Raw genomic sequence first — 11,792 nt, 5'->3', positions numbered from 1 at the left:
CTGATTGTTTGTTTTTCAAGACAGGGTTTCTCTGTGTAGCTTTGTGCCTTTCCTGGAACTCACTCTGTAGCCTAGGCTGGCCTCGAACTCACAGGGATCCGCCTGGCTCTTCCTCCCGAGTGCTGGGATGAAAGGCGTGCGCCACCACCGCCCGGCTGATCCATCTCTCCAGACCCAAGTCTTCTTTGTTTGTTTTAAGACAGTGTCTCACACAGTCCAGGCTGGCCTCGCACTCACCATGCCACTGAGGATGTCAGAATGTCCTTCCCTAGCAGGTGGACAGGTCAGCTAAACTGACCCCTCTGGGACCACAAGCCAAAACCAACCTTCTCTCTCTTAAATTGGTTATTCAGGTCTTTTGGCCACAACGGCAAAAAGCTGACTAAAATACACAAAGTCTAGCTAATACATAAGCATCAACTAAAGGCGAAAATAAGACAGGAATCCCCGAGTTTAAAATCACTCTACCTTATCAATAGTTTTCTGTACAGCTCTGTAAATTTGTTTTTGTTTTTTTGAGACAGGGTTCTGACTGTCCTAGAACTCACAATGTAGACCAGGCTGGCCTTGAACTCACAGAGATCTGCCTACCTGTGTCTCCCAAGTGCTGGGATTAAAGGTCTACTATGCCAGGAGTAAAATTTATTAAAAGGGAGAGCATTGAACATAGTTTCTTGAAACCAAGGTTACAGGAGCTTCTTTGGCCTGCCCGGCGTGGCTTTCTCCGACTCTTTTTTTTTTTTTTTCAGTCTTTGCAGTACCTGTTCCTGCCAGTCCCCAGTGTCCCTCATTACAGGTAAGCGCTGCGCCAAAGGAGAGGCGACTTCCAGAGTCTGTTCCCAGGCCTGCGCTCTGCGACCTTCACCTTCGGTGCTGTGCTGCGCCTCTGGGAGCCAAAGAGGACCCAGATCACCGGTTTGTGCTATGTGAGTACTTCATCTAACAGGATGGCTGGAAGACCCAAGAAGTCTTTGTCTGTGATAGGATTCACTCTCCTCTGTCTGACCACGGTGAGTCTGCCTTTTCAATCAACTACAACTAGTTAGGGGGAAAAGATACCCATCTTTCTCTCTTTATGAAGGGCTGAGGAGTAGGGAAATGTAACTAGAAATACCTTAAAATCTTACTAAGATGGTATGTTTTTGTGTTTGAGATGTACTAAGGAAAGGAGACAAGAATATCATCATGTTTCAAGAACAAAGACTTCTGGGGAAAGAAAATCTGTCAACAGCTTCTGACTTAGTTCAACAGGCAGATTCAAGGGGAAAATGAAATAGTAACACAATCTGATAGTGCCCAGGCTCGGAGTCATTTTCAGTGTTGCTTTATGATAAATAAATGAGTTGAACAGGAAAGCACTCACGTGAACGGAAAGCTACTGACTGTGAACAGAAACATCGTGATTATTGTGTTCTGGTTGATGTGTTCGTAGAAACATCGTAATTGATGTGTTCTGGTTGATGTGTTGGTTTTGTTTCCCCAAATGCTGTTTTTTTCCTTATTCTTCTAACTTTCTAAATTTTCCTTTTCAGGTTATTTCATCCAAAACAGGTAACGATTTCTGACATGCAAGTTTTCCTTTCTTATATTTGATTTTAACTCCTACTGTTGATTGCTCTAGTCTCATCTATAAAGACTATCGTAGAGGGCGGGTATCAACATTTGCTGAGCATGCACTCTGGGGGTTAACACCACTCTAAAAGGTGCTGGAGAGCGCATAATTGGTAAGGTCTTGCTAGTGAGAACTATAATACAGCACCACGTTTCCCATCCAGCTAGCTGTGGACAAACTACCACAGTGATCATCAGTCCAGTTAAAAAGTAAAATCGCATCACAACGATCTACCTATATAATGTTCCTACTTGTCTTCTGAGACACTAGAAAACAAACACACAAACAGAAATGCTGCAGTACACTTTCGAGATCCTCTACCAAGAAAAAACACAAACAAAAAACTTTGTTTCAGGTGTGGTGGTGCACACCTGTAGTCCCAGAACTTGGAAGGCAGAGGTGGGAGGGTAAAGGTTGCCTTTGGCTACATAAAAATTGTGGGGCAAGCCTAGGGTGCAGGAGATCCTATCTCAAAAAAGCAAACCAGAGGGGGGGAGGGGGAAGAAGGAAGGGAGGGAGAGAGAGAGAGAAAGAGAGAGAGAGAGAGAGAGAGAGAGAGAGAGAGAGAGAGAGAGAGAGAGCTTTGTACATCTAGCCTTATCTTGAGATCAATCCAGTAATATAATGATTCAGAACTGAAAAGAAGTTTCCTTATTTAAAAAAGATTTCAATCAACATTTTTTTCTTGAATAAATGACTGGAGGCCACAGTAATTTTTTTTTAGAAATACTTTCTGCTTCATACATCTATAAATCTAAGTCCACAGGATAGCAATTTATGTTGAATAGGTTTTAAATTATCGGCAAAAAAACCCCATAAAAATCAGCTCTCTTAGAGATAAACTCTCATAGTGATTTAACACACACTGGAACAGTTTTTATTGTTTTACCAACATCATAAAAAATGTAGAATTAGGAAATTTTACATTGAATATATGGCTACATTTTAATGTTTCCTAAAACCCATACATATACAGTGTAGTTTTTGTTTTGTTTTGTTTTCCAGACAGGGTTTCTTTGTGTAGTCTTGGCTGTCCTGGAACTCACTCTGTAGACCAGGCTGGCCTCAAACTCAGAGATCTGCCTCCCTCTGCCTCCTTAGTGCTGTGATTAAAGGCGTGTGCCACCACATCCAGCTATTTAGTTGGCTTTTAAAACTAACTTTCTGCTTTATTCTTACTCATTATATTATTATTTGAAAAATTTTAAAATTTGTTTATGTGTATGGGTATGTTGTCTGCATGTGTGTCCATGTACTACACACATACATGGTGCCCAAAGAAGCCTGAAGAGGCTATTGGATCCTCTGGGACTGGAGTTACAGATAGCTGTGAACCACCATGTGGTTGCTGGGGATTGAGCCTGGGTCCTCTGGAAGAGCAGCCAGTACTCTTAACCACTGAGCCACCTCTCCAGCCCATCATCATTATATTACTCTTGAGAGACTTCATGATTGTCCAGGAAGCTATGAGAAAGGCTGATTAACCACATTCCTAATGATTTTTTAATTTTTTTACTATTGGTTTTATTTATTTCATTTGAGATGAGTCCCTATGTTGACCAGCCTGGCTTTGATTTCCCAGGCTTATGCAATCCTGCCTCAGTCACCTAAGGAGCCGGCACCGCATGCACACACCACTCTGCTTGGTTGATAAGTGATTAAAAAAATAAAGAGCGGCCCTTTGTGTAGCAAAATCAGACTTCATTGTGTCTTACAAAATCCTGGTAAACCCAGGACTCATTGAGACCTTCAGATGGTCTCCTTTTAGTCACAACATGATCCATCCCATTGGAGAGAAATCAGGAGGGCTAGATTTGATGCCAGTGATGCTGTTAATGAATTCGTCTTGGCTTTTCAATAGATGCACTGTATCTGATTTGTACTGTGGAGAAGGCTCCATCGTGCATGTGTGCACTTCTCTTTGGGCTTTGGCATTGCCGCTGATCTGTGTCTGGGCTTTGAGGACTTTGAGCTGATTTAGATTCTCTGAGTTGGTCAAACTCACAGATGCTGAGAATCAAAGGGTTTCATTTTGGATGCATCAGTGTGGTTATATGCACATCTAGGGAATAAAGTCTTCCCTTTCATCAACCCAAGGAGTGCCTGACACTTGACATCCCTACTTCTCAGTTCTCTCTCTCTCTCTCTCTCTCTCTCTCTCTCTCTCTCTCTCTCTCTCTTTTAGATTGAGAGAGTGGGGTAGATAGGATTTATAATTTCTTATCATTCTTCCCCAGATTTTAATAATGATAAAATAACAATATTAAAGCTGGTCCTGGTGGTGCACACCTTTAATCCCAGCACTCGGGAGGCAGGGGGTGGTGGATTTCTGAGTAGAGGCTATCTGGTCTACAGTGCAAGTTCCAGGACAGGGACAGCCAGGGCTACACAGAGAAACCCTGTCTCGAAAACCAAAAAAAGAAAAGAGAAAGAGAGAAAACAAACAAAAAAGCAAAGGAAAACAAACAAAACAAAAACTCCATGTGTTGCACAAATCCTAAATGGTCTTATGATACAAACCTGGAGCCAGATATTTGGGTAAATGCTGAAAGATCAGAGAGACAAAGGAACAAGCCACAGCTACTTCTCACCTCGCCAACTCCACGAATCTTTTGACTGAATATCTCTGAGTTCTCAGCCAAAAGGCTCTCTAGTTGCTGGGGATGTTTTTCTGTATACTGTGAATGTGTTGCTCTGATTTGGTTGATAAATAAAATGCTGATTGGTCAGTAGCCAGGCAGGAAGTATAGTATAGGTGGGATAAGCAGAGAGGAGAAATCTGGGAGGTGGAAGGCTGAGTCAGGAGATGCTGCCAGCTGCCGCCATGAGAAGCAAGATGTAAAGATACTGGTAAGCCACAAGCCACGTGGCAAGGTATAGATTTATAGAAATGGGTTAATTTAAGATGTAAGAGCTAGATAGCAAGAAGCCTGAGCCATTAGGCCATACAGTTTTAATTAATATAAGCCTGTGTGTTTACTTGGGTCCAAGTGGCTGCAAGACTGGTGGGTGAGAGAGATTTGTCCTGATCACGGGCCAGATAGGACACAGGAAAACTTCAACTACACTAGTTCCTGTCTCCTCACGCCTTATATGCCTTTCTCCACCTACCACTTCCTATCTCAGTCTTCCTAGTGCTGGGATTAATGGCGTGTGTGCTTCCCAAATACTGGGGTTAAAGGTGTGTGCCACCACTGCCTGGCTCTGTTTCTCTGCTAGACTGGATCAATCTCATGTAGCCCAGTGTAACCTTGAACTCACAGAGATCCAGACAGATCTCTGCCTCCCGAATGCTAGGATTAAAGGTGTGTGCCACCACTGCCTGGCTTCTATATTTAATCTAGTGGCTGGCTCTGTTCTCTGATCTTCAGGCAAATTTTATTAGAGGACAACAAAATATCACCACACCCATGTTATTACTAAATGATAATACTATAATTTAATCATCATTTAGCTTGGGGGTGGTAAGCTCAGTTACAGAAGCATGCTTAGCACATGTGAGAACTTTCGCTCAATCTCTAGCACCACGGGTGGAGGGGGACAAAGCTTAGCCCTGTCAACCAGAATCTCCAAGCCTCTTATTAATAGATGCTACCTGGTCTCAGAGGAGAAACAGTGCCAATAGATGTGTCTGCTTCCTTGGAATCAGCTTCATCCCGCTCAGCTATCCCTTCCCAGGCTCTATCTTCTCCCCAAAGCTCTGCATTTATTTTACTTTATGACAAGGTCTTACGTCCCTCGGGCTGGCCTAAAACTCCTGGTGCAGTCAAGGATGACCTTGAACTTGTGATCTCCTTCCTCCTAAGTACTAGGATTATAGGCCTCCACTGGGTTTATGAGGTGCTGGGGATGGACTCAAAGCTTTGTGCTTGCTAGGCCAGCACTCTGCCAACTGAGCCACACCCCCCAGCCGCTGAAGAGCGGCTTTGCTTCTTCCGTTCTTGGAAGGTCTGTTGAAAACTGTCATGGCACCATCTGTCTCCCAGTCCATCCCTCTCACGGAAAAAATGTCCTCAAAGTCTGGTCCCACCTGGTCTCGTTCTGCCACACCAGGACTCCTTTGCACTACAGCAGAGGATCCCACTTGCTCCTTACATCAGGCTCACCGGCTCTGATACACTCAAACGCTCCCATCCAGAGCATCTGCCCATGCCATTCCCCCATGAACACTGGGATGCTGCGTCTTATCTCCTAGAGCAGCGGCTCTCAACCTGAAGGCTGCAGCCCTTTTTGGGGGGGGTCGAATGACTCACAGGGGTTGCCTAAGACCTTCAGAAAACACAGATATTTACATTATGATTCATAGCAATAGCATAATTATTGTTATGAAGTAGCAACAAAAATAAGTTTATGGTTGGGGGTCTCCACCACGTGAGGAACTGTGTTAAAGGGTCGCAGCATCAGGAGGTTGAGCACCACTGGTCTAGAGGGCTCCGTTAATTTGCTTTTGTGGCTGGCACGAGAAAATCTGCTGAGAGCCAACTGTGAACCAGGCATACTCCCCCCCCTCTCTCTCTGTTTCTCTCTATTTCTGTCTCTGTCTCTGTCTCTCTCTATGTCTCTATCTCCATGTCTCGTCTGTCTCTCTGTGTCTCTCTCTGTCTATCTCCCTGTGTCTCTGTCTGTCTCTGTCTCTCTCTGTCTCTATCTCTGTGTCTCTGTCTCTCTGTGTTTCTGTCTCTGTCTATCTCTCTGTGTGCCTCTGTCTGTGTTTCTCTGTGTGTCTCTATCTCTCTGTCTCTGTCTCCTTCTATGTCTCTGTCTCTCTGTGTGTCTCTGTCTCTCTGTGTGTCTCTGTCTCTCTGTGTGTCTCTGTCTCTCTGTGTGTCTCTGTCTGTCTCCTGCCTGTGTTTACCCCAGAGTCTCACTGTCACTGGACCTTCATGGCTATACTATATGATCTGGCTTTTCAAAACCCATCCACACTTGCTTACATTGGTACACACACACACACACACACACACACACACACACACACACACACGGGGTGAGGAATGAGACACGTTCAAAATACCTTTGCATATACATATAATCTTTACAGTAATCATAAGTTACAGGTATTTTACACATTTCAAAGTAATTCCTCAAGTGTAGTTACCCAGTTTCCTCAAAGGAAACTTACACGAGAATAGCTTACATGTCACTCATACACAAAAGTGAAAAGCAGAGGCAGGCCTCAAACCCAGAACGCCTGAATCCAGATGCTTTGCTCTTTCTGCACCCTGATTTCCACTCCGCTGATACAGCTTCCTGTGGGCCCCCTCTCTGCTCAGCGGGATGGGAACATGCAGCGTGCTCAGGCAGTATGGCGGCCTGTGGGAGATAGTCTGTGCACACCGCCTTTTAGCTCTTCTCCATGAAGGTAGCTCCAGGCCTTCTGTGTCTGCAGCTGGTCATTTTCCCAGAAGTTTGTCCATTCCGATGAGCAGTTCTGTCTAGCACAGGAGCTGAAATAAACTGTGGGACAGAGGAAACAGAAGGCATTGAGAGACACCAGAGAATAAGAAGAAAGGAGGCACAGACCACAGGGAAATGACGCCCCGAGGGTGGGGTGGGAAAGCTTGCAGAGGAGAGATAGGGGGACTGGAGAGGGAGGCCCTCCTGGGGGCTCTTGGTTCTGTGGGGACAGAAGGGGCATCCACTCTTCCTGCAGAATCAGCTTCACTGGCAAAAGGCCACCAGGCCCCCGCCTTTCCCCAGCACATATGACCAGCATGATTTTCTTTCTGTGACAAAGAGATACTCCTGGATGGTGTTCCAGAAGTATCTGGCCAAAGGACAGTGAAGACTTTGTACCTTTGGCAGCCTGATTATTTCTGACTGACTGCCAACACGCACTCTCTTGACTACTGGGACAGAAAGAGAAGGTTGTCTGTGTTGTGCACCCAGGGGTTTGGTTGAAGGGAAAGCCAGGAAGAGTTGATGCTGGCAAACCACTTGGCTTTTATTCTGTCTTCTTGCCCTGTGATCTTTTTATTTGTTTGGTTTGGGAATGTTGGTTTGGCCATCGATGGTTTTGGATTTCTTTGGTTGTTGCGGGGCGTTTACCCACCAACCCCACAGTTCCCCAGAGTCTTCTTGAGTGCGAGCAGCAGGAATTATTAGATAGAAGGATTTAGATTGCGGAGATAAAGAGATAGAAAATACAGGATAGGAGGGTCTGGAACCTATTCCAATGGGCCCTGACGGTCTCTGCCTCAGGGTATTTAGAGATGCCAAGGGGTGGAGCAAAAGACCTCCCCCCAGCACAGCCAAGTGCAGACCATCTCAGACACCTGTGGTCCAGTCATCCTCTCTCTGCAGACCTGCTGGGTAAAGCCACAAGGAACTTGAAAACGGGCTCCCACAGGCTGTTGTTTTTGAGACAGGGTTGCAAATAGTCTGGCCTCTTCCAACCCTCTATGAAGTTGAGGACACCACCACCACCACCCCCTCGCGAGTGCTGAGATTACAGGCATGCATGCCATACCTGGCTTTGGTTTGTTGTTGTTTTGTTTGTTTGTTTGTTTGAGCCATGTCTGGCTCGCCCCTCAGTTTTGGCATGCCTTGACTGTGCTCAACAAATGGAGTCCATTAACACTTAAAGGTGGAGAGCCAGTTTCAGAATTAAAAACACAGCATATGTTTATTGATCTCTTCTGCTTGGATCTCCTACAAGATACAGGACAGTGTGTGTGTGTGTGTGTGTGTGTGTGTGTGTGTGTGTGTGTGTATGAATGTGTGTGTGTGTGTGCCTCCCTCCTACAAGATACAGGACAGTGTGTGTGTGTGTGTGTGTGTGTGTGTGTGTGTGTGTGTGTGTGTGTGTGTGTGTGTGCCTCCCTCCTACAAGATACAGGACAGTGTGTGTGTGTGTGTGTGTGTGTGTGTGTGTGTGTGTCTGTGTGTGTCTGTGTGTGTGTGTGTCTGTGTGTGTCTGTGTGTCTGTGTCTGTGGATTTTCTCCAGTGGTAGATCTGATTCTCACACTGTATGTTCCACCCTGTATCATAAACCGAGAGCTCTGCTGTATGCTCATGACACGAACATTCCCACTCCGAACTGCAGTCAGCCCCGGAAGGGCTTCAGTATCTAAGCCTTACTTACACTGAGGCGTATATTTTGGCAGGCAAAGGAAGAATGAGTTTCTTGTATACAGAAGAACCTGAAAGTTGTTCTGCTCCGATAGTAACAAAGCGCTCTGTTCTCCTCCTTCCTGGGTTAGATTAGAGCCCACTTGGGAAATGTGCGGAGTCATGAGAAAGTGACCACAGGCAGCGAGGTGGCCATGGAGGACCCAGCTGGAAGTGGTGCTGCCTGGGTGGGGGCAGGGAGGATGTCAATGACACAGCAGCCATGGTAACTCACAGAACACCAAACCAGAGGAGAAGCCTCCAGAATAAAGCCCCTCCGTTATCTTCTCCCCCTTCCCAGCTCTTTCCCACAGTCTCTTCCCACTCCTACTTAGCTTACTTAAAAGCATGGAAAGTGCGAGTGGCCCACAGGCAGCTGGGAAGTGACGGCTGTGCTCTGGCTGTCTTGGAAAATAATTGTTCCGTCTAGCTTCCCCATCTCTTTCTTTAGCTCTTTCTACTTTTTTAAAAATTTGTATTTTTATTACATTTACTTATTTATTTGTGTGTGTGTGTGCGCGTGCACATGTGCATGCGTGTGTGCTTTGTGTGTGTAGCATGCGTGTGTATGGTATACATGCATGCCTCTGTGTGTATGTGTGTATGTGAATGTATGTGGTGTGCCTGTACGTGCTGTGTGTGTGTGTATGCGGTGCATGCATGTCTCTCTGTGTGTGGTGTGAGCGGGTGTGTGTGGTATGTGCATGCATGCCTCTGTGTGTGTCTGTGTGGTGCATGCACCTACATGTTACAATGCCTGTATAGAGGTTAGAGGACTTCAGATGTCAGCTCTCTCCTTCTGACATGTGGATCCCAGGGATCAAACTCAGATCGTCAGGTTTGGTGGCAAGCCTCCTTGCCTTCTGAGCCCTGGCATCAGCCCCTCTCTTCTTTTCTTTCTTTTTTGTGATATTGGATGTTGAGGCCAGGGACTAGTCAAGTGCTCTACCACTGAGCTACATTCAGATACCTATTATAATCGTGATCATTATTACTTTACATTTTGAGACAGAGTCTTATGAAGTTTTCCAGACTGGCCTTAATTTCATCCCTCTGCCTCTGCCTCTTATGTATCTGGACCACAGATGTGCATCACCACACCCAGCTTCCCTCTTTCTCTGGAAAAGGAAGCTTAAGCTCATGTTCATGGGAAGAACCAGAAAAATGTAGTTTAGGGAGGAAGTGACGAAAGATGTCATCCTTGTAGGGTATCCTGGCTAACGTACAACTTCAAAAATATCTTCCAGCACCCGAAACACCAACTATTGATCAGGCATATTCAAAAATCAGCAATAGTATCACTGTAGAGTGGACGACTGTGCCAGGGGCCACAAGTTACTTGCTCACAGCTGAAGATGGGGACACAGTCATTGAGACCACGGTGGCCAGCTCCCCAGGCACTGTGACAGGCCTGAAGGCTGCGACCTTGTACCAAATCACCATCCGATCCATCGGTGCCTCTGGACAAAGTGATGCTTCATCTCCAAAGCTGGCGAAGACAGGTAAGACAGGTAGAGAGCGGGATGCTAATGCGGTCTGAGTGTTTGCTGGTGACTTAGATCAATTTTAACAGCACTGCAAATGTGTTGTGTGGTTTGTGCACACATGAGTTCCACAATGCAAGGCCCAGAGGCAAAAGCCACCAATTTTTGTTTGTTTTTGTTATTTTGACTCAGCAATTTGTGGAGAAAGTGACACTTTAATGCCTAGTACTCTGCTTTGGAATTAAAATCCACTTCTGGGCAACTTTAAAAGCAGAATGCTTTTAAATCCATGAACAAGCGATTTCTGTTTTTACCCATGCCAAACAGGGAACACATAGAACAGATTTTGTGGCACACTGAGCATATGGCAGATACGGTAACAAACAAAAGTTTTGGGATTTGCTATTAGCATTCAATTCACTTCATAAAGTCACACCTGGGCATATTTCTGAAAAGCTATGTGCAAGGACTGGTGTCTAGTTCGGTGGGAGAGTGCTGGCCTAACATTTACAAGGCTCTGAGTTCACCCTCAGCATTGAAAAATAAAAGTAATTTGCACACAAAAATAGTACAAACAATCATTTTTTCTTATTCATTTTTATGGACACTTTATCTAACTTCTCACCAACTGCAAGTGTTGAAAGTATGGCCTGGTGTTTTCTAGTGTCTTCCTACCTCAGATTTTTTGAGACAGGATAGCCTAACCTGGGCCCAAACTCCAAGCAATTCTCCTGCCTCAGCTTCCTGAGTGCTGGGATTATAAGCGTGCACCACCCCTTCCTGCTTGAGTGTCCACATTTCCTGCCACATCATTTATTATTATTATGTATACTTCAATGGCTTTCCTAAAAATCATACTGTAGAATGAACCCAGGGCCTCCATGGTGTCAGACAAGCAAGCACCGGGCTACGTCCTCAGCTCCAGTTAGCAATTACTGAATGGAACTCCGCCATTATAATATGAATAAAATGGATTGACAACTTGCACGTATTTATCCCTCGATAACTTGAATTATTCTCTACAGAGTTTTATGATACGCATTCACGGTTTCCTTTTGTTTTTACTAACAGTGTTGGCTGCACCAATTCTGGAAGTTGGCTCTCCGAGTCCAGACTCCATCCTTGTGAGGTGGGATGCCGTGTACATGGCCATCGGCTTCTCTGTGTCGGTTATGCGAGCCAATGGCTTGGGAAGAATCTGGAAGGAGAATACCACAAACACCTCCTTGACCTTCAGCAGTTTAGATGCCGGGACTCTCTACACTATAAAGGCCTATGCGTGGAATGCCAATGGAATCCCTGGGGATGACTCCACCTGCAACCAGAGAACCAGTAAGGACTCCTCAGCTCAGCCTTGAACAATCTCCTTTTGATTAATGAGGGGGCTGTGTATCACAGCCGTGGAGAGCAACGATAAGTGATGAGTACGGAGCAGCTGGCAACAGCTGTTTAAATTTCTACGAAGTTATTTATAGTGCCTTGACTATTCCTCGGCAGCAGTTCAAAAGCTCTCTGAGAGAGGTGGAGCCCAGCGCTTCCCGCTCTGGTAGCCAAGTCCACTGCAGCGGGCACATTCCAGATCCCA

At 45.5% G+C, this 11,792-nt stretch overlaps 1 protein-coding gene across 2 annotated transcripts in view; it reads left to right on the top strand.

Moving 5' to 3' along the window:
* The first annotated feature begins 814 nt into the window (after nt 1–814).
* Nucleotides 815–11,792, top strand: part of Fndc7 (fibronectin type III domain containing 7) — a 35,308-nt gene continuing 24,330 nt past the window's right edge. Inside the window, exons 1-4 of one of the 2 annotated variants that reach the window (XM_006979452.4) lie at nt 815–1,010; nt 1,533–1,551; nt 9,971–10,225; nt 11,279–11,539. In XM_006979452.4, the coding sequence (XP_006979514.1) occupies nt 948–1,010; nt 1,533–1,551; nt 9,971–10,225; nt 11,279–11,539 (598 nt within the window). In that variant the 5' untranslated portion in view covers nt 815–947. Of the gene's footprint in view, nt 1,011–1,404; nt 1,552–9,970; nt 10,226–11,278; nt 11,540–11,792 lie in introns of those variants that run through there. The other variant, XM_076574854.1, reaches the window with a different exon arrangement.

This window comes from Peromyscus maniculatus, chromosome 6 (genome assembly GCF_049852395.1).
Source record: "Peromyscus maniculatus bairdii isolate BWxNUB_F1_BW_parent chromosome 6, HU_Pman_BW_mat_3.1, whole genome shotgun sequence".
Classification (NCBI taxonomy): domain Eukaryota; kingdom Metazoa; phylum Chordata; class Mammalia; order Rodentia; family Cricetidae; genus Peromyscus; species Peromyscus maniculatus.
This window is presented reverse-complemented; position numbering and strand designations above follow the sequence as displayed.